The sequence below is a fragment of the Callithrix jacchus genome, chromosome 6, assembly GCF_049354715.1.
Source record: "Callithrix jacchus isolate 240 chromosome 6, calJac240_pri, whole genome shotgun sequence".
NCBI lineage: Eukaryota > Metazoa > Chordata > Mammalia > Primates > Cebidae > Callithrix > Callithrix jacchus.
The window spans coordinates 92,053,926-92,076,648 of NC_133507.1; the positions used below are offsets into that span (position 1 = coordinate 92,053,926).

Below are 22,723 nucleotides of genomic sequence, written 5' to 3' on the forward strand. Positions count from 1 at the left end.
GTTGACTGACAAAAAGTAAGATGAAAATGTATGTGTTCTATGATTGCAATTTTTGTAAAAAAATATGTATACATATCACCTATGGATAAAAATATCCTTTTCCCTGCATTTCTAGTACTTAGAGATATACCTGGCCTATGGGTAATATTTAAATAAGATTAAATGAATAAATAAAAAACATCTGGATATGCATATGTCAAAATGATCATAGCAGCTTTAGTTTATTTTTAAACTTTTTTGTTTATATTTGTTTTTATACAATAAACTCATATAAACTTTATGATAAAAACATTGTTAAATGAAAATATGGCTGCTCAATTCATATTATTTCCTAGCAAAGCAATAATCACCATTTAACTCAGTCTAAGGTGCTTCCAAAAATGCCCAAATGAAGATGCTCAGATTTCATTTGCTGTTTCTTTAGTGCTACTGCTTAATTCTATCATACCAGGCCTCCACTGACAGCCACACATGCATTATTGGTCTACAGTTTTTAAGTGGCTCAGACTCTATGTTCAGAATTTCCTGAATGACTAAAGAATAGCTGCCCACACACACATCTTGCTCAGCTTGGCAAGGCTCTCTCATTACGTTCTCTATTTTCTAGGAATATGTTCTATGTGGAAAAATGGTCCCCAAGGAGCAACTGAAGTGTGTGTGTAGGTACTTGGAATTGACATATTGTGGAATAATCAGAAATTTATTTGGATAAATAGTTTGTAATATAGTCAGGGACTTCTCATAATTCTGAAGTCAATGAGGCCCTCGGTGGTTTTATTTCCCTCACTTTCAAGACAATGGGATTCACATAGATATGGATTTACTCATTAAATGCTGAATGTAAGAACTTGTCAATGTCATCTTATTTTGGGACAACTGAGCATGGTTCCTCTTGGTAAATAATATAAACATAAAATAAACATTGCCGGCTATCTTTGTTCCAGTCGTCTTTGTGAACAATTGCAAATTCAGCTGCTGCTGTATTGAAGCAGATTCTGCTCATAAAGTAGTGAAATGCCTGGTCTGCAGTATGTCACTGTGGGATGCTGTAATGTCAGAGGCCCTTGCCAACATGTTGGCAAAACTCCTATCCTGTGCGCTCCGGGAAAAGACCCACAGCAGTGCATCCAGTTTACGGACCTTGGACTTTGAGAATTCTGGCTTTGATAATTGATAACTTAAACTCTTAGGCAAGTAATGATACATACCTCTTCACCTGTGCAAGACAACTTTTAATCATGTAGCCACTATTCTAAATAGCTTCACTTTACTCTCTTTCATCTTGTTATTTGGTGGTGGTAAAGATGATGTGATGATAGTAGTAGCTATGGCTACTGAGCTTCTATGACGAACTAGACACCACAGTTTACAGGTGAGGACATTAAGTACCAGAAGTACTGAGCTTCTATGACGAACTAGACACCACAGTTTACAGGTGAAGACATTAAGTACCAGACATTAAGTACCAGAATTTAGATAGATAGTCTATGGACATACATACTACACAATGGGTGCACACCTGTGCCTATATGTTTTCAGTCTTAGAATCTTTCTATTGTACAACTCTGTCTCCCTTTTTACCCCCTCAGGATTAAAAAAGAAAAAAATTGTCTTTAGGGTTCTCATGATTCAGCAGATTGTCCTGCCACTGAGCACATGAGAGTAGGGGAGAGTTGAAATAAGAACCAGTGTCAGGGAGGATGATCAAAATTGAAAATATGCAGAGCCACATGCCAGGCCCTTGGTGTCTACTGTGTGTGTGTGTGTGTGTGTGTGTGTGCGCGCGTGTGTGTGTGTGTGTGTGTGTGTATTTGTAACGTATGCATAGGCTAACACATAAATAGAGACTATTCTTCTCTTTACCCACCTTGTTCTTTGCTCTTAGAAAGTACATAGGTACTTCTTTTACCAAGCATTCTTCACCTGCGCAGGACACAAATACCAGATTTTTCTGCCACCTCAATTTTTCAAATATTTGAAGTTCATTGAGGTCTTTACAATAAAGAAGATTCCTACTACCTCTCCTGGTCCAATCCACCAGAAATTTATTTAACCAAAACTAATTTGTCTAAGACAAATACAATTAAGTCTGTTTCCTTAATAGCATTTTGAATTATAATCATTTTTAGTGAACAATATTGATCATTTTCAGGACATTTGTTATATGATATGAGATATGGAAACATTTTACATATTCTTGCCCCTTTAAGTGACCTTTTCTGTTTTTTCATATTTATCAAGGATTCCAAGCTTCACTTCAAGCTATATAATTTCTGGGATTCAGATGTCTGAACATGTCTTGTTGAGGAGAAATTATCAATGAATTTGCTTAAATCTTGAAGATACCTCCTGGGAGAGAAATTACCCTGAAAAAACAATAAAATAAAAAGAAAACAAAAAAATAAAAAAAACAAGTAGCTGAATTCAGAGACAAAAGCACTAGACATTGGAGGAAAAAACTGATTGTCTTTTTCACATTGAAATCCAAATAATAAATTACTGCTTATTTAGTTATCACTATATGCAATTGTCTATAAAGGTCGTTCAAACATGCATTGAGTAATAATGTGCTCAGTATTAATTCATGCTACAATTGATATATATAAAACTTGATACCTGCTTCATTTGTTTTTCATTCTTTTATATTCATTCAGAGTAATGCCTGGTTTATATTCATAATCAATAATTAATTGATAGATAAATTAGTCAATGAATGAATGAATGAATGAGTATCCTGATGAATTTTTTAACTTTATAAGAAATAAGTTTTCATTTTTTCTTCACTACCATATAGCATTTAAGAATAATAAAGCTGTTTTGAGATTTCAAATTTAAGATATCTATGGCAAGTTTTACAAAAGTACATTGATCAAGGTACAATTTTTAACATTAATATACACATTCCTTAATCTTAATATATTTAACATGAACACTGGCCTTAGTCATTGCTATTTTTTTGTCCCTATAATATTGCCTGACTCCGTAGGATGGTGGTTCTCAGTTGGGGGTTTACTCTGTCCCACAGGGGCATCTGGCAACATCTGATATAATTGTGGTTGTCATGGGAGAGAGATGCTAACAGCATCCAGTGTGCAGTCCAGGGATGCTGCTCACCATCCTATAATGCACAGGACGGACCCCCACTGCAAGGATTTTATCCAGCCCAAATGTCAATAGTGTCAAGGTTAAGCAACTCTTGTCAAGTGGGACTCAATGCCCATTTTATGAACACCTCTGTGCTCACTGTAATCCTGGAAACACAGACTTTGCTAACTGGCAAATACTATTTAAAAGAAGATTTAACCTAATCAATATCACTTATCAAAAGCAATGGCTGACTTTAAGTATCAACATATTTCCAGAATGAATAAACCATACAACCAACTCAGAATGATACAAATTAGGTTCCACATCATTTAATTTTCCTTGAACCTGCTCTGCTCGTTTAATCTGTTAATATGAAAGTTAATTAGGACTTTTTTTTTTTTTTTTTTGAGACGAAGTTTCACTCTTGTTATCCAGGCTGAAATGCAATGGTGCTATCTCGGCTCACCGCAACCTCCGCCTCCTGGGTTCAGGCAATTCACCTGCCTCAGCCTCCTGAGCAGCTGGGATTACAGGCATGCACCACCGTGCCCAGCTGATTTTTTGTATTTTTAGTAGAGACGGGGTTTCACCATGTTGACCAGGATGATCTCGATCTCTTGACCTCGTGATCCACCCGCCTCAGCCTCCCAAAGTGCTGGGATTACAGGCTTGAGCCACCGCGCCCGGCCTATTAGGACCGTTTTGAAGGAGCTAAGCAATAGTTTCCTTTGCACATTTTTCTGAACTATGATAAAAATTTAATGATACATAGAGCACCTGGGAAATAGCAAGTGCTCTGCAAGTGCTCCAGAAATGTTTCTCACACTTACTAAAAACACAGTTTCGCTCATTTGTTCATATTTGCCATAAGCATGTGTCTGTACAGCTTAAATTAAGTTTTATTTGCTCTTTCTCATTTTACAATAATCTCTCACAAATGTCGTTTACAAAGAGTACACATATCCAGGGTATATGATACAAAATTGTAAGTTAGTTTTTTCCACTAACTAACTTGAGTTGTAAAGTATCAGTGTATATAATACGTTGATGATACTGAACTAAATTTAAACTAAAAAAGTCATTCTAAGTTTGTTAAGAAGATAAATTTTTCAGTGATCATTCACCTACACATTCACATTCTGTATATTTTCTCATGGTCAACAAACTGATTCAAATGATTTAAGTTATCCCACCATTTAAAGAGAAAAGTCTCTGCAATAATTTGAAACCATGGCATTATCTTAATTTCACCATTAGCTGCTTTTTTCCCAAAGTTCTTTTGGTTCTTCCTTTGACACCTAACAATATATTTTAATCTCATTGGGATCTGGATTCAAAGTTATATTCTTCTTCACAAATAAAATATAATCAATTTCCTGTTCACCCCAGATACTATCCTGCTGAGCTTTGTAGTGAATTCGTGTTAAATAATTAGTTTCTTCTGGAGTAACCTCTGCCAAGGGAATTCCTAGCTCAGCTTTCAGCCACCTCTGTGCTGCTTGTCTCACTCCAAGGGCACCATTTTCCTCTAGCTCACCTGATTACTTAATGTATGATTACAACAAGTATTAGTAAAACAACCTGGAAAGGTAATCTTAGCATCTGATCTTGTAGCAGAAGCTTATTTTCAGTGTTGAATAAGAAGACACTAAAAGCTCGATGCAATAATCCTTTCTCGATATTCTCATTCAAATGACAGTTCTTCTTGGTCTCAGCCCCAATTTTATTGTCATTTTCATTAATAAGGTTACACATCCCTCCCAGGAGTTGAACCTGTTCTTCGTCGGGGTGGTCAGTGTTTATTTCAGGCATCATTACAAAATGTCTGATCTGTTCTGAGTGGCCTCTGGCCACAGACACCTTATCCTGATGAATTTACAGCCTGGTTGTGGAAGCAACACAAATAACGTTAAGCAGCAGCAGTCTTTTGAAAAGAGAATGAAATTTATTATTGAATTATGCATAGTGTGGTTGACTGAGTTAATACTTTGATTCTATTTCTATTCTGCTTTTGACCTTGTCAGTGATCATGCATGTTACTAAAATAAGTGAAGTCTAAAAGATTTCTAAGATCCTTTAAAGTTGTGACACATTTTTATTAGATAAAAATGAGTTCTGAGATAGCTAAGAGATCCTAATTAGAGGAGAGTAAAGATTCCAATGATAGAAAAAGCCTTCAATGAATAAATAATATTTGATTGGGGCAGGATTTTGATTGGATGGAAGAAAGGGAAACTAGTATCAATTTCCTTCTTTGTAGCAGATGCTTATGCACATATTATCTTTCAGCCTCACAATATCAAAAAAGAGGTAGCATAGTGACATTTGTATAGATAAGGAAACTAGGGTAAGAAAAGAGACCAACATCACCAGTTGAGAGTAAAGGAATCAAGATTAGAGGCAGTACGGTCACATTTACTTTTAAAAATGGGCAAAAGACCTTAACAGACACCTCACCAAAGAAGATATACAGATTACAATAAGCATGTAAAAAGATGCTTCACATCATATGTCATCAAAGAAATGCAAACTGAAGCAACAACGAGATACCACTACATATCTATTAGAACAGCCAAAATCCAGAACACTGGCAACACCAAATGCTGGCAAGAATGTGGAACAACAGAAAATCTCATTTATTCCTGATGGGAATACAAAATGGTACACTTGCTTTGAAATACAGTCTGACGGTTTCTTATAAAGTGAAACTACTCTTACTGTACAATCTATCATTGACATTTCTTGGTATTTATCCAAACGACTTGAAACTATATTCACACAAAACTTGCACACAGATGTTTATAGCAGCTTTATTATTTATAATTGCCAAAACTTGGAAGCAACAAGTTGTCCTTCGGTAGGTTAATAGATAAACTGTGGCACATCCAGACAATGGAATATTATTCACCCCACCAAGAAAAGGAGCCATTAAGTCATAAAAAGACATAAGGAAACCTTTAATGCTAAGTGGAAGCACCAGTCTCAAAAGACTACACACTGAATGATTCCACTGTGTGGAAAAGGTAAAACTTCTAAAAAAGGGAAAACTATAGAAACAGTAAAAATATCATGGTTCCCAGGGACTAGAGGGAGGGTCGAATAGGTAACACACAGAAGAATTTTAGAGAAATGAAATTACTCTGTATGATACTATCATGGTGAATACACGTCAATATATATCTGTCCAGACCCAAAGTATCTACAACACCAAGGGTGGACTCTCATGTAAACTCTGAACCCTGGTTAATAATTTATCCATATAAGTCATCATTTAACATGTATATTACCCTGGTGAGGAATAGTGTGTGTGTAGGGAGAAGGAGCACATGGGAAGTCTTTACACCTTCCTCTTAATTTCTTAGAAACCTAAAACTGCTTTAAAGAGATAAAGTCACAACAATAACAACAACAACAACAACAAAAACCCAAGATACTCTCAGAGAAATAACTGAGGCTAATGGTAAAAGGAAACAGTAACAAGAATTCATGAAGAAGAACTCTTAGAAGATAATGGGTGTAAAACCTGTATTTATCACCATAAGTCAGTGGATAAATTGAATCACAGAATTAATACAGCTGAAATGTGTTGCAGCAAATGAGAATATCTTGTTAGGGGACTCTCCTGGAAGACAAGAGTAACACGGAAGAACTTGGAAAAATGAGAGAAAATGTAAAAGATATGGAGAGTGAAATTAATGTGTCAGTATCTGCCTTAAAAAGCCACAGATGAAGAAAAAGTAGATGAAAGGAGAGAAATAATGCCTTAACATTTCCATATATTACAAAAAGGTTTAAGAGCTTATTGAAAGGGCTCATTGAGAGCCACCGAGCAAACCCAAATGTAAGCATATGGTAGTGAGACATTGGAGGAAGCACCTGTGTAAGACAATTTGGTGGGCTAAATGTATCTTTTCCTCCCTCTTGTTAACAGTAAATTATATACATTATAGAATTTGGCAAAGCTAATACTCATTTTACTAACTTCTCTTGCTGCTAGAGGGGGACATACAAGGGACCCCTAACTAATGGGATATAAGCATATTCCTGCTGTGGAGCTTCTTGGAAAATGTAAGCTTCAACCTTAAAATGGTAAAAGTGGAAGAATTGAACGTGGAAGTGATGTCAAGAAGCATGGAAGCCACTTGGTAACAAAGAGGAAGCAAAAAGAAAATAGCATAAATATTGACCCTGATATTGTTAAACTGATGAGCTATTGCCAGCAGCCTCTTAACTCAAGGCATCTTTTTAGATGAGAAAAATAAATGTAAGTCATTATTAATTGGTTTTATGGTATCTCCACACAGACCATTTTAAACTAATATGGCAATCCAGCAAGAAAAGAGGTGAACACAGAAGGTAGGAACATATAATTTGGTAAGGTTTATTTTCGAAATAAGAAATGACTACTACACAAATAAAGAACCATCCACACATAAAATTACAGAATGGTACTAACCTGAGAGAGATGAATGGTGGGAGGGAGAAGGAAAAGATCAGAGACACGTTGAAATGAGAAAAAAGAGTAAGTAGTAAATATAAAATAAAATGCAGATATATGTATGTAGATATTAATGTTATAATAAATGTTTGTTAACTCAAGATTATCTCAAAAATTAAGAGATAACTCTGAATATGATTAAAAACAGCAATATTTATCTAAAAATGATATTTAAAACAACGGAATATAAGTAGAGTCATAATGAAAACATGGCTTAAGATATAGTAGGTAAATGCAACCTTTTCCCCAAAACAATCAGATTAATGGTTCTAAAATTGAATTTAAGGGGAAAAAATATAAAGGACAACGAGAGCACTTGTAATGGAAATAGTACGCATAATAATCATGAACATTTACATACCTAATAACATGTAATAACCATAGAACAGATAAACAGTAGCTCTATGGAGGAAAATAGATAAATCAACGGTTCTAATTGGGAAATTTAACCCATAAACTTCAGAAACTATTAAATCAAGTAGATCAAAAATATACACAATTATTGAGCTTAAATGAATAGGTACATAGAAGTTTGTAGACTGAAACAGAATATAGACATTCTTTTTACAAACAAAGAACAGTTGCACCAATGGACCAGATACTGGCCACAGAGGAAGGCCTCGGTATAATCTAATTCTTTAGTACCATGTAGACTCATATTAAAATGCAATACAATTAGAAATAAATCCAAGGAGAAGCTAAAACCATCCCATATGGCTAAATACTAAGTAACATTTTGCTAATTGACTTTTATTTAAAAATCGTTAGAGAAATTACAGAATTCTTAGAGCTAATGTACATACTGCTTTACTACTGGCCAATATTTGCAGGATGAACCTCCAGTTTTACTTTAAGAGATCTGTATAGATTTAAATACAGCACAAAACAAGCAGAACAAAAAATAAGTGGGATTAATATTCAAATCAAGAAGGTAAAAAAAAGTTCATCAGAGTAAAGCCAAATATATAAGGACAGAAATAGTAATTACATAGGTACAAATTTCAAAAATAGAGAATAACACAAATACATTAAGAGGCTTAACCAAAACTCAGTTCTTTGAATATAAGACATGGAGCTTCTAGTACATCTGATCAAGAGAAAAAAACAGAAGATGTAAATAATACAAAATGCATATAGAAAGAGGATTTAGCACAGGTTTAATGAAGAGTAAGAATCATAAGGCTATAATCACTAACTTTCCCTTAAATAACTTGAAAATCTTGAGGGATTTCTTTGTGAAAGCATACATTTTGCATGAAAATAATGACAATACTTGAATATTCGAACTACTACTAAAGAAAATTAAAATGTTTGCTAAAAACCTGCTTCTTCATTTATCTTCTTTTCCACAAAAAGACAATGGATCAGCAGTTTAAAAGCGAATATTGTGAAATTTTCAAGACACAGAAACTTCCTATCATAAATAAGTTAATGCAAAACACAAAGTAGAAAGGAAAACTGGACAACTCATGGTGAAACTGGTATAAGTTTTGACTTCTTTTCCTACTGCATCTAGGTCGGGCCCACCTTCCTGGGTCATAAAAAATAGCAGAAGGAACAGCTTATGCTTCAGGTTGTCTGGAATTCTTTCATCACAACTCACTTCACAGACTCTATTTTCTTTTCCATGCAGGGAGGCCAATTAGTTGGTGGAACAGCTAAGGCAACACTATGCAATTACCTGGTTATTATCCTTCACTGACTGATTAGAGTTGGTGGAGGGATCAACTATCATACAGTATAATACTTAAGGTGCTTTAAAATATGTCAGTTAATATTTAAATTTTATATAAAATTTAAAATAAACCTGTTTACATTATTCTCTCTTTTTATTCTATCAAGTTTTTCTTTAAGAACCTGCTTTGGAATGCTCCAACAACCTTGGGAACATATTAGGCCAATACTTCCGAGTCTTCCTATTATCAGGTCACTGTAATGTGGGAATAAGTTAGGTAGCCTGGGCTCTCTTTGTGCCTGAGCAGTCCTTTCTTTGAGATACGTTTTGTAATAGTTAGTTTTCTTCCAAGAGTGTAGAAGCATTGTATTATTACTATAATTATTGTTATTTAAATTGAACTTGTATAAAAGCTAGATTTTCTCTGTCTTTTTTGTAATAAGAGTTGCCATGTTAAGCTAACCTGTTCTTCACTGTCCTCCAATTTGATTCTATTTCAGAAAAGCCTTTTAGGTAGATTTTTTTATATACATGTCTACCTGTTTTAAAACAGCAGTGAGACAATAGTTATATTTTACTTAATCCTTTACTAACCCTGGTCTTTAAACCAGAAAATGTAGTTCAAGTGTACAGAAATATAGGCTGATTTCACATGTAAACAAAAAATGTCAGAATTTTTTTTTTGAGACAGAGTCTTGCTGTGTCACCCAGGCTGGAGTACAATGGTGCTGTCTTGGCTCACTGCAACCTCCACCTCTCAGGTTCAAGTGATTCTCCTGCCTCAGCCTCCCAAGTAGCTGGGACTACAGGCACCCGCCACCATGCCTGGCTAATTTTTGTATTTTTAGTAGAGATGGGGTTTCACTGTGTTACCCAGGCTGGTCTTAAATGCCTGACCTCATGATCTGCCCGCCTGGGCCTCCCAAAATGCTGGGACACAGGTGTGAGCCTCTGCACCTGGCTGTGAGAATTTTTTAAAAGTGTTCAGCTTAACAAATCTAAGACTTTATTTTTCCTTATTTGCTTCCTTTTTTATGTATTTAATTGCTTAACCTATGCCATGATCAAGTAGGGTTTGTACCAAGAATCAAAGAATATTTTGACACATGCACAAGATAATTCATGATCCTGTAGAAAAAGAATCTCATAATTATTTCAATAAATATACTAGAAAACATTCTTAGTAAGGTAGGATTCGTAGGAAACTTTCCTAGTCTGATATCAGAAAATATTACCAAAAAAGGTGGAATAAATATATAATGTGGTATATTTATATGCATTTTTTCTTAAGTTTAGAAATAATATTGTATAAATATGATAGCACCGCTATGTTTCATATAATGCTTTTGGAACTGGCAAACATAAGACTAGAATAACAAGTAGTAGATATGAAAGAACAGAGAGAAATAATCAAAATTACTGTTATTTCCAGATTACCTTCATAGTGAACTGGAGAGTACACATCTGGATGTCTTGGGGTATGTATTTACTTTTCTCTGTGGAGGCAGTTTGCATAGCTGATCTTTTGAGAGTTGCCTGAACAGGTCTGATTCAGCTCAATACAAGAAAAGACTGAGCCAGTTGCTGATTTTCAGAGGTCTCCCTTTCTAAAAACATGAGAGCATCCATCAGAACTTCCTTTTAAATACAATGATATAATGGTTTCTAGCACTTTGTCTTTATCAAGGTGTGGAGTATTGCAGGGAGTAAGGTCTTTTTCTATTGAAACACTGGTCATGGCCCAGGCAGTCCAAATTTGCACTGCCTAAGATAGGGAATAATGGGAATTCACAAGATTGTGAGTGTCCTACTACTTTTCTACAAATAAGATTTCCCCCCAATTATATCTGCACCACATGGTGCTAATAGTCTATGTTATAACTCCTAGGCATGATACAAAATCAAACTTGCAGACAAATTATTATAACAAATGAAATAGTCTGTCCATTTGCTGATACAAAATCAACTTATAAAATCAAAATCACTAACAATGAAAAATAATGATTAACAAAACATTTCAAAAAATAACAGGAACCATGAATATTTAGTCTGACTCAACAAAGAAGGCACAAGAAAAGAAAAGGTAAAATATACCCTTATGATACAACTGAGAAAGTCAGCTTCTCTTTACCCAAGAGAAATGAAAACCTAAGTCTATACAAAGACTTGTACAAACCGCTCACAGTAGCTTTGTTTATAATGACCCCAAAAGTGGAAGCAGCTCAAATGTTCGTCAACAGGTGAATGGATAAATTATGTGTGGTGTATTCATTCAGTGGTATACTACTCAGCAATGAAAACAATAAATTACTGATATGCTAGAAGTACAGATGACTCAAAATTATTCTGTACAGAAAAAGCCAGACACCACAGAGTAAATAGACTATGATTCCATGTATGTATAACCCAAGAAGTGACAGATCTAATTTGTAGTGTTAGAAAGCACATCAGTCAGTGGCTACCTAGAACTTACGTTGAGCCAATTCCTGGAGGTACGGCAGAGCACTAGAGATGTGCTTGATCCAAGCTATATGACATTTTTTCTTTCTTAGGCAGGGGCCCTTCACCCACATCTCTGCTCTAAGGTGGAGGATGTCCTAATTCAGTAGGTCCCAATTGTTGGTTCATAAGTGAGTGTGCTATGAACTGAGGAGAAAAAAAATAGATATGGGAAGTTTTTCAAAGAATAAAATTTATTCACATGTAAGTGACTATCATTATTATGATATTTTCTCCTTGTAATTTGGTGTTAAAATATTCATTTATTTTATGTAACGATGACAGTCAGTGATGAAGCTGAATTTTTAGTTGCTTTTCTTGGCAAAACAGACATTTGACAAATCTGGGTATTAAAGAAGAAGAGGAAAGGAATGTAGGGGAATGCCATGTTCTATCTTGAGCTAGAAAAGAATATCTTTAAAAAGCACAGGCATAAAAATAACAATAAAGAAAGAATATAACAAAAATAAACAGAAGCTTGATTAGGGAATTTGACTGCAATTGAAAGAAGAGTTTTATATCCAACAAAATATATTATAGGAAACTTTAATGTGTAATTTACAATAGTGAGAACTGTTTAATATTTTAAAACATGTACTATTCAGCAAATAAAAGAACTGAAAATTTATAAAAATGAGTACAACATTTGAATGGAATGTGAATGTGAAACAAATGAAATTCATGTGAATGGTAATACATATGTAGACTGAATCTCAAACCCACTGCTAAGTACATACATAAAAATTAAAATAATAAAATATTATTTTATAATCACCAAATTAGCAGAAGTTAGAAGGCAGGTAAACATGTCGAGAGAAAAGGGGATCCACAAACACAGCTAGCAGTCATCTAAAATTCTACACTGATGCTGGAGAGAAGCTGAAATGACCTAGTAAAATAAGCATGTCTCGATGATACAACTCAGCTCATGAAAAAACACAGGACTTGTGGAGGATTTTCATAGCAGTGTTGCTTGTGATAGCAAGAAATTGTGAACAACCTAAGGGAATGGCCAAGTAAAAGGAGGTGTACGTATATGTCAGGATGTTGGAATACTATAATCCATTAGCAACAATGAGCTAGATTTACATATGACAGCATGGAATACTCTAATCTCAAAAACAGTGGTGAATGAAAATATCAAGAAACAGGATACTAGCACTATCATTTATGCAACTTAAAAGCACATATAAAATATACTCTAGTTTCCAAGGAACCAATGCATTTAAATAACCACTTAGATGGAAGGTTGAAAGCATGAAAAGGAGGGAGAACTCTAAAAGGCACAATATAATAAAATAAAGATAAAATGAGATAAAACAGTTCTTACATATTGATGATGAAAGTATGATGAACTGAAAAGCATGAGTAATCTTACCTACTCTACATTTTACAAATTAATCAAGTAAAACACAATGAATCAGTATCCAAGAGTTCATGTGGGAAGAGAAGAGAGTGAGCTAATGACCAAGAATCACTTCAATCCATCCTTCAGTCAATCGGATGCTTTTGTATGTCACTATACAGTGCTGTGTGTTTATATACTGCTTACATTAAGTGTGCTGTTAGATTTTTTAAACATTCTGACTGCTCTAAATTTTTCCTTAGATAGTAAACTCCTGCAAAGCAGATTGTTTGCTTTTTCTTCCTCCATGGTGCCTGCCTGACCCATCACATTGCAGATACTACGGAGGCACCCAATAGTATTTTGCTCCTTTGATTATTATAACTGAAAAGGTGTGATTCTATAGGATATGGCTCCTTAAAATATCTTTAAGTGATTTTTAAAAAGTATTCAAATTGCTGTAGCCGCTGTGATCCTTATCAAATATGTATTCTTACAAGCTTACATCCTGTTGTCAGCTTATTTAGCATTTTGCTTGTGAGAGGATATTTCCTGTGCTACGTGTTAACTGCAGCTTTGTTGCATAGTGACACACTTTAGGTCCTAACAGATTTTCTCACAAGAGTTTCGGGTGTCATTTGGAACATGAGAAATAATTGCTTGTGGATTATTTCTCTCATAAGACCTCTTTCCTCTCCTTGTCACATGCTGACTCCCACTTTTCCAACATGTTCTGGATGTTTTTTTGTTTTTTGTTTTTTGTTTTTGTTTTTTTTTTGAGACGAAGTTTCGCTCTTGTTACCCAGGCTGGAGTGCAATGGCGCGATCTCGGCTCACCCCAACCTCTGCCTCCTGGGTTCAGGCAATTCTCCCACCTCAGCCTCCTGAGTAGCTGGGATTACAGGCACGCGCCACCATGCCCAGATAATTTTTTGTATTTTTAGTAGAGATGGGGTTTCACCATGTTGACCAGGATGGTCTTGATCTCTTGACCTCGTGATCCACCCGCCTCGGTCTCCCAAAGTGCTGGGATTACAGGCTTGAGCCACCACGCCCGGCCTGGATGTTTTATTTCTATTCTTTCACATAGAATATGTTCTAGAAGCACTTATTTTAGAAGTAGGGGGCAATATAATTAAAGGAAAACTGTTTCTCTATTCGCAACACCTCTCACACCAAACGTATAGGGATTCTCCCCCCTACAGTAACTATTTTCCAACTCTCTGGATGTCAATTTGATGTTCTGTAATTTAATTGAATTCTGACATTAACTACCAGTTTAAGGGCTCAGTCCTGTAAGGCCCTTCAGACCCGAATAACAAATAATAAATTCCTACGTATCCACACTTGTGTCCAACTTGACCACAAAGAAGAATTCCCACAACCTTCCCCCCATCAAAGCTCAAAGTTCAATTAATTGATTGATTGAAATGACTCACAAAACTTAACATTTGCTAATGCTTACTAGTTTTTATAAAGGAAATGAGAAAGGGTACAGATGAGCAGTCAGGTGAAGAGACACATGGTGTGAGGTCTGGAAGAGTCTCAAGTTCAGGAGCTTCTGTCCCTGTGGAGTTGCAGTGCCCACTGGAATGTGTGCATCCCAGCATGGAGATGTGTTTACCAACATGGAAGCTCTTCCAATTTAGTAGTTTAGGAATTTGTAACAGAGGCTTCATCGCATAATGTACATTACACATATGCAAATACACATAATTCGATTATAAATATTCATATTTTGAGGATGCCTTATTAAGCATATTTACTATTCACTGCAGTCAAGAACTTCTCAGGGCCCAGTGTGTTGGCTCACGCCTGTAATCCCAACACTTTGGGAGGCCGAGGCGGGTGGATCACCTGGGATCAGGAGTTTGAGACCAGCCTGGCCAACACAGCGAAAGCCTGTCTCTACTAAAAATACAAAAACTAGCTGGGCATGGGGGCACATACCTCTAATCCCAGCTATTCAGGAGATGAGGCAGAATTACTTGAACCCAGGAGGCAGAGGTTGCAGTGAGCTGAGATCATGCCACTGCATTCTGGCCTGGGCAACAGAGCGAGATTCTGTCTCAAAAAAAAAAAAAAAAAAAAAAAGTTTATCAGGATGTCCTCTGCAGACCATCTGCTGCAGCTGGAGTATCTTGGGCATGCCACATCAAAGTTTTCTGAGCTATGTCTCGGGAATGGATCTTTATAACAAGCATTCTAGTTTATTGTGCATGCTAGCATTGTAAAATCATCATGGCTAAGGAAGCTTAAGGAAGACTGTTCTGCTGTGCTATGGAAAACTTGTTAATTCACACCTGAGATGGCACAAGCCAACTCTCAGGAAATAAGCAACAGGAACAGGGAAAAACAGATAGTTACAAATAACATTTTGAAGGCAAACTATATTGACTTATTGCCTAGATATATGGAGCATTTCAGAAGAGAATAAATCTTAGAGTCAATGAATATTTTATTATTTCCGTGAATTAATTCTCCTGATGAAGGATTTAGTTGCTTGATGGCCTCCATTCTTCTATGCCTCAAATTTTCAGCTCTATTGAGGGTAGGCAGTTTGCCTGAAGTCACACATTTATATAACGATAGACTGTAAAATAGAAATGAGGCCTTTTGACAGTAGGGTCAATAGTCTTGCTATCTAACTGGGAACTGCTATGTTTTAAGTCTGAGTAACTAAGAAAATTGGTCTGCTATTCAATACTTTGTGAGGGTCATCTGTATAAGGCAACGGGGTTCTGTGCTGAGTTCTGGGATTCCAGTGGTGATCACAGTAAACATGCTACCTCCTTCCTGTGGTGCTCACTCTCTGGTTGATAAGATAGTAACACTGATACCAGAAAAAGTTTTTTTGTGAAGGGAAGTTGGTGCAATGATGAGAATATGATGTTATTGGAATGAATATTGGACATGCTGAATTTGTCTGGATTTCAGATGTATCTAAATTACCTAGTTCTCTCTGCAACATGTGTGCATGTTCATTTATGCATATGTATGGGTTAAGGAAGCCTCTCTGTGTCTTTTCAGATAAGGGAGAGAGAGGAGAGTCAATAGTGAAGAGAAAGTTTATCACATTCCTGAGAAATATCCTCCTGAGCTTGCAGCAAAGTGATTTCTGGCCTGTGGAGAAGAAGGTACGGTTGTTTCACCAGATGAAACAAAGTTACAGGTTTTAGACATGATTTTTAATACCAGTGAAGTGTATCTCTCTTCTATAAAAATGTGCTTGTCTCTACGATAGGTTATTTTTTTAGATTCTTCCATCCTTTGGAAAGACACAAAGTATAAAAGCAGTATGAGCAATTCACAGCATAAACTCTGTAAATTGGTCATTAGCCAGGTTTCCACATAGAGATGGGCACCTTGTGTCAAAAAACAGGAAAATAAATTAACTCGGACATGCCTTGGATGATTTTCAGCATGAAAACTGATATCCGTGGGCTTGAAATGAATTAACTCTCTAAATATTTGCAGTCATAAAATAGTTTAGATGAAAAGCCTCTGTGATGATTCAAAGGTAGAACATTGAGAAATAATAAAATTAGAATCATTTTAGAGAATTCAGAAAGACATACCAGTGGTTACAAGTGGACACAACTCTGACTGTGGCTGCTTGAATATACTTCTAAGAGAGTTTTCTATCTTTTAAAGAAAACTTTCATGTTTGGGGAGAGGTTTGGTTTTTTGGTTTGTTGTTGTTTTTTTTTTTTTTTTACATGATATGATCTATTTTTTCCTCTTTCCTTAAATAAGGAAGAATAAACATAAAGAAAAAGTTTGAAAACTATAATATTCACTAATTTATTAATAGCAAAAAAAGTCTTAATACCTTTTTACCATTCTGAGTTTTAAATAATTAAAATGTTAAAAAAGCTATGAAGTTAAGTTATATATAATTGTAGAGGGAAAAATATTGATGTTTTGATAAGCATTGGCTGTGTCCCCACCCAAATCTCATCTTAAATTCCCATGTGTGTGAGAGGGACCTGGTGGGAGGTAATTGAATCATGGGGGCAGGTCTTTCCTGTGCTGGTCTCATGATAATGAGTAAGTCTCATGAGATCTGATGATTATTATAAGGAGGACTTTTCCTACACAAGTTTTCTCTTTGCCTGCTACCATCCACATAGATGTAACTTGCCCCTCCCTGCCTTCCGCCATGATTGTGAGGCCTCCCCAGGCATGTGGAACTCTAAGTTCCCATAAGCGTCTTTCTTTTGTAAATTGCCCAGCCTAAACTATGTCTTTTTCAGCAGCATGAAAACAGACTAATGCATATTTCTTCTGAGATTGTAACTTGAATTTAAAACTAAATTGAAAGAAGCAAGAGGAGGAGGGGGAGAGGAATATCTTGATAGATTTTTCTAAATTTTTAAAAGATTTTCTTTTTATTAATTTAGAGAACTCAGAGAGCCAAACTTTACTTAGAATTGTTCTACTGTGATTCTTATTTTGTCTATACAGAAATAGACTATATCTGCTATTGTTAATTTGATCTAGAAGGTTTTATTATATTTGGGCATGATATTGATATAGCTAATAATTCCTGTAAGAGAAATAAAACACTCAGAGGAGATGAAAGTAACTCAAATCTTTGTGCAGTCACTAGATATTGTAAAAACCACTTTTTTTCCTAATTATTAATATTTATTTATATTACAGAATAATTTTCTGTTTACTAATTGCTATTAATCCTGACAGCTTCATGAATTACAGCCTCCTTAGGCATGACATAATAACTTGGGTTAGCAAATTGCAGTGTTCCTACAGAATTTTCTAGATTTGCCTCATAAACTTGATATTCAACGGATTCTTTAACTAAAGGATTTTTCCTGAGAAAAGAACTTTTAACATTTTAAGAGAACCATGACCAAATTGTTCATGCTTATAAGAAGTCCCTGAAGTCTTATTAATAACTAGGTAAATGGAACCTCAATGCTACAGCTTAAAGATCAGAAGTTTTGAGCAAACACTTAGTAACCACTTCATTATCTGTGAGTTCACAGGGGGAAATTATCAATCTCTTCATTTTACTCTGTACCCTAGAGCCCTAATCACTAGAGAGTATAGTATACTCCATGTATTAACCAATATTTAACAATATTTCTCAGAATGAATTTGCATGTTTAGTGAGAAATGCCCATGAGTGCAGCTTAAACATACTTACAGTTCTCTTATGAAGTCACTTAGCAAAGGCTTGTTATGCTCTGATTAGCTTATTAGTTTATTCTGGATCTGATAGAGAGTTTTAGGGCATTGTCTGTCAACTTGCTAGGAATTAGGACAGCAAATGCTTTCAAATTGTCTCTGCTTATTTAACCATGTCTCTGCAGATGTTCACTATTTTAATATGTCTCTTCTTTGGAAGCATACTCTATGTACAGTATAATCATTCAGAGATGTACAATTTTGAATTAAGGTAGAAGTTTATAAGTAGATTAAAATGCTTAGGGGACATACATTAAATAAGTGCCAGCCTGCATATCAATATATGATTAATTCTGATTGTCAAAAGATTATTTCAGGCTAGTTTGTTCATGTCATGACAATAAAAATATTTCACAGTACATAGTGTATGAAGGCAGTCCATGATAGTTTAGCTTGCACTTAGGTTATTTACACATGATCATAAATTACTTTTTTGTATAAGAATGAAAATATGACAGATTTGTTGCTTTAAGGATTGGATAATGTAAAATAACTATGGAGAAACATTAGTGGTATTTTCAAGAAGTGCAGTGTAAAACTTGACTCTTGTTATTTTCTTTACCCAACTACAGTCTACTCCTCCTACTTTAATATGAATGAGTTAGTGAGGTGGCAAAATAGTGCAGTAAAATATATTAGATTTTCAAGACAGATATAGGGTTGTAGCACTGGACAGCTCCCAGGGGTTCTGTTTATATAATAGGCTCTGTGAGTGGCATTCCTGGAGTTGTGCAGTATACAACATGGGTGATTATATGTAGTGGCCCCGAGGTAGACCAATGTGAGAGACCTGATTAAATAGCATTGGGCAAAGTTATTAGTTCTCTGAGACGTCTCCTTGTCTATAAAATGAAGTGAATTTTACCTATTATTTATGGGTTTTTGTATGTTAAATGAGGTTTTACAAGGATTTATTTCCATAACAATACCAAGTGCAAAGCGGTGCTTAATAACTGTCAGCCTTGAAAGTAGGCAGATGAGATGAACTCTATTAAGGGATTAAAAAGAGGGAAAAAGCTGGGTGTGGTGGCTTACACCTGGAATCCCAGAACTTTGGGAGGCTGAGGTAGGCGAATCACGCGGTCAGGAGATCGAGACTAGCCTGGCCAACATGGTAAAACCCTGTCTCTAGTAAAAATACAAAAAAATAGCTGGGTATAGTGGCAGGAGCCTGTAATCCCACCTGCTGGGGAAGCTGAGGCTGGAGAATTGCTTTAACCCGGGAGGTGGAGGTTGCAGTAGGCTGTTATCATGCCACTGCATGCCAGCCGGTGTGACAGACTGAGACTCTGTCTCAAAAAAAAAAAAAAAAGGAAAAGAAAAAAAGAGAGAGAAAAAAAGATTATGTTAACATAGAGGTCTAAAACTTAAAAGAAAGATTGTTTTTTAAAATTATTTAGAAAAGGCTTCTTCATAATTAGCAATGATACACATATGCACTCATGCACGCACATGTTTTGAAACTGGGCGCACATATACTAGCACGTGTGCATACACACACACACACACACACACCCTCTAAATTTGGGATACCTAATTGGCAGATGCTAATTTTGAATTATAGAAATTTTACACATTTACAAGAAAATATAAAGCAGACATTATGAATTGTTATCTAGAAAAATATTACCACAAAAAAGGTAGAAGAAAGTTTACATAATTCAATATAATAAACTATAAGAGTAAAGACAATTACTACAGCTATCAATCTTCAATAATTTGTGAAGAATCCAGCCTCAAATGCAATGAAGCTTTATAAAATGTGTGATTACAGAGTGTAAAATATAACAGATGCTACAATATTTAGATGCCTGCTGGCATTTACCTTTTCCTCTGCACAGTTCATTTCAACTATATGAAAATTTTATGTGTTATATAAAAGCAGATAAAAAGAAACTGATTTGTAAAATAACCACATAAGAATTGATGGTGTGTTTTCAGCAGTGTGGTATTTGATTCTTTTGATCAGATGAACTATGTAAGAAAGTAGAGAACTTGATAGTACATATTATTTTCAGTTTTATACGGCGAAAGATGCATAGGTCAAAAAGTAACACTGATGTTGAATTCAGTTACTTTCTCTATGCATTCAGAACTGATTTCTTATGCTGGGAGGCCCACTATTCACTGAAGAAATTGTCTTGCTTTGAAGGTTGCAGTGGAAGGATAATGGCATTGGTTCCATTGGAGATATAGCCAATATTATATTTATATTTATTTTTATTTTTATTTTACTTTTTGAGATGAAGTCTTACTCTGTCACCCAGGCTGGAGTGCAGTGATGCGATCTCGGCTCACTGCAACCTCCATCTCCTGCATTCAAGTGATTCTTCTGCCTCATCCTCCTGGGTAGCTGGCATTTGCCACCATGACCAGCTAATTTTTGTTTTTTAGTAGAGACGGTGTTTCACCATGTTGGCCAGGCTGGTCTTGAACTCTTGACCTCAAATGATCCACCCACCTCAGCTTCCCAAAGTACTGGGATTACAGGCGTGAGCCACCACACCCGGCTGCCAATGTTGTATTTCAAAAGCAAGATACTTAAATTGCAACACCTGGTTTTTAAAAATACATTTTGCAGGTTATCAAATATCAGTCTTCTCATTTAAAAATTATTTAATCTTCTTATCTATGATCACATTGTCAAATGATATTAAATTACAGACATTATTTTTGAAGATTTTTATTCATTCTTTTTAAACATTTATTTTTTATTTCTCATCATATCAATTATAGGTTTTTCAGAAAAAAAAGAAAAAGAATATTATGAAAAATTCTCTAGATCTGCAAACTAGAAACCCAGAAATCCTTTTTGTACACCTTTGTCTTCATCTTTCCAATATCTAATAATTCATCCATTTCTATCAATTATATTCTCTAAATATTTGTTAAACCTATCTGATTCTCTCCATTACCACTTCCACTATCCTTCCCTGAACTGACTCCCATAATAAAAAGCCTCTTAATTATTCCCACCTATACTTCCTCATTAAATTCATATTTTGTTGTGTTTGAAGATGTCAGTCTTACTCCAGTAATCCCAGCACTTTGAGAGGCTGAGTTGGGTGGATCACAAGGTCAAGAAATCTAGACCATTCTGGTCAACATGATGAAACCCTGTCTGTACTAAAAATACAAAAATTAGCTGGGCATGGTGGCACTCACCTGTAGTCCAGCTACTTGGGAAGCTGAGGCAGGAAAATGGCTTCAACCTGGGAGGCAGAGGTTGCAGTAAGCTGAGATTGCCCCACTGCACTCCAGCTTGGTGACAGAGTGAGACTCTGTCCTCCCCGCAAAAAAAAGTCAATCTGATCTTGTTCTACCTCTGTTTACTTCAAGTGATTCCCACTGATTTAGGATAAAGACCAGCATTCTTAGTACGGCCTAAGAGTACTGCAATAGTTCTGCAACTGTCTACTCTCAGCTTCCTCTCTTTCTACTGTCTCCTGGCTCCCTGTAGTCTAGATTCCACTTACAGGTCTTGAAACCTCTCCCCTTCCCAACTTTTGTTGAATCAGGAACTTTCTCCAAACCATCAGGCTTCCAATTGAGGTACATGTGTCCTTGGATGTGCAAGAAGGTGTACCATGCACATGGAGAGTTTAAACAAGTCCATTTCCAGACCCACAGTACCCATACAAATTTTTTCTACAGATGACTTGCCTCAGGAGCACGTCTGCAGGTGAGTCATCCCTCTGTTTCTCCTCTCCATTTCCATTTTCACAATCACTCTTCTTTTGCTTTACAAGCAAAACAAAACAAATAAAAGAAGGTGTTCCTCTCATTCATTCTGATTCTTAATGTGGAATGCTGCATCAGATATTGAAATCTCGGGGGCACTAAAAGAGAGGCAGTTCAAACTCTCAGTGTCAGTGAAGGCAGCTTTAGTCAAAATGCTAGATTCATTTTCTTTTGATACATATTTCTGTCAAGGGAGAGTGAAATATTAGAAATGAGCTATTGTGGCCTGGATTGAATGCACTTTCTGAATTCAGGGATTTTGCAGAGTGGGTCAGCAGGAGTACTGGCAGTTTTTCTTTAACCATTTCACGTCTTTCATCACCCACCATTGCCAAAGAAGCATTGCTCCTTATGGAAAGTCTTGGAAGAGCATAACAAGGCAAGGGTCAGAAAGAAATAGAAATACTTGTTTCCTACATGTGGCAAACTAGGAGAGACTTCTGTGCTTTATCTGTGTGTTCATCTAAATTTTTGTCTTCTTCGTCTACCTTCCTATCTTAGAATATTCAAACGTTGTAAAAAGCCAGAAATATCAATTTACTCTACATTTTTACTGGTTTTATTAATGAGAAAGACCCTGAGACTATGATTATTAACTTTTTACATATTATTTTTCTCAGTTATGCATCTTGTATTATTTCTAGGAGAAGGAGCTGATAATTTCAGT

General features: G+C 35.7%; 1 protein-coding gene and 1 pseudogene across 8 annotated transcripts in view; one reads left to right on the top strand and one right to left on the bottom strand.

The window, feature by feature from the left end:
* The window catches only part of LOC144576666 (uncharacterized), a 489,614-nt gene that overhangs the window by 198,573 nt on the left and 268,318 nt on the right, over nucleotides 1-22,723 (top strand). For all 8 annotated transcript variants that reach the window (XR_013518956.1, XR_013518957.1, XR_013518958.1 and 5 more), the window contains 2 exons: nucleotides 10,693-10,738; nucleotides 16,135-16,241. Coding sequence is in view for 3 of the 8 variants with exons in the window: in XM_078327895.1 (XP_078184021.1) it covers nucleotides 10,729-10,738; nucleotides 16,135-16,241 (117 nt within the window). In the remaining 5 variants the exon portion in view is untranslated. The remainder of the gene's footprint in view (nucleotides 1-10,692; nucleotides 10,739-16,134; nucleotides 16,242-22,723) is intronic.
* Nucleotides 4,220-4,902, bottom strand: LOC118154601 (isopentenyl-diphosphate Delta-isomerase 1 pseudogene; annotated as a pseudogene).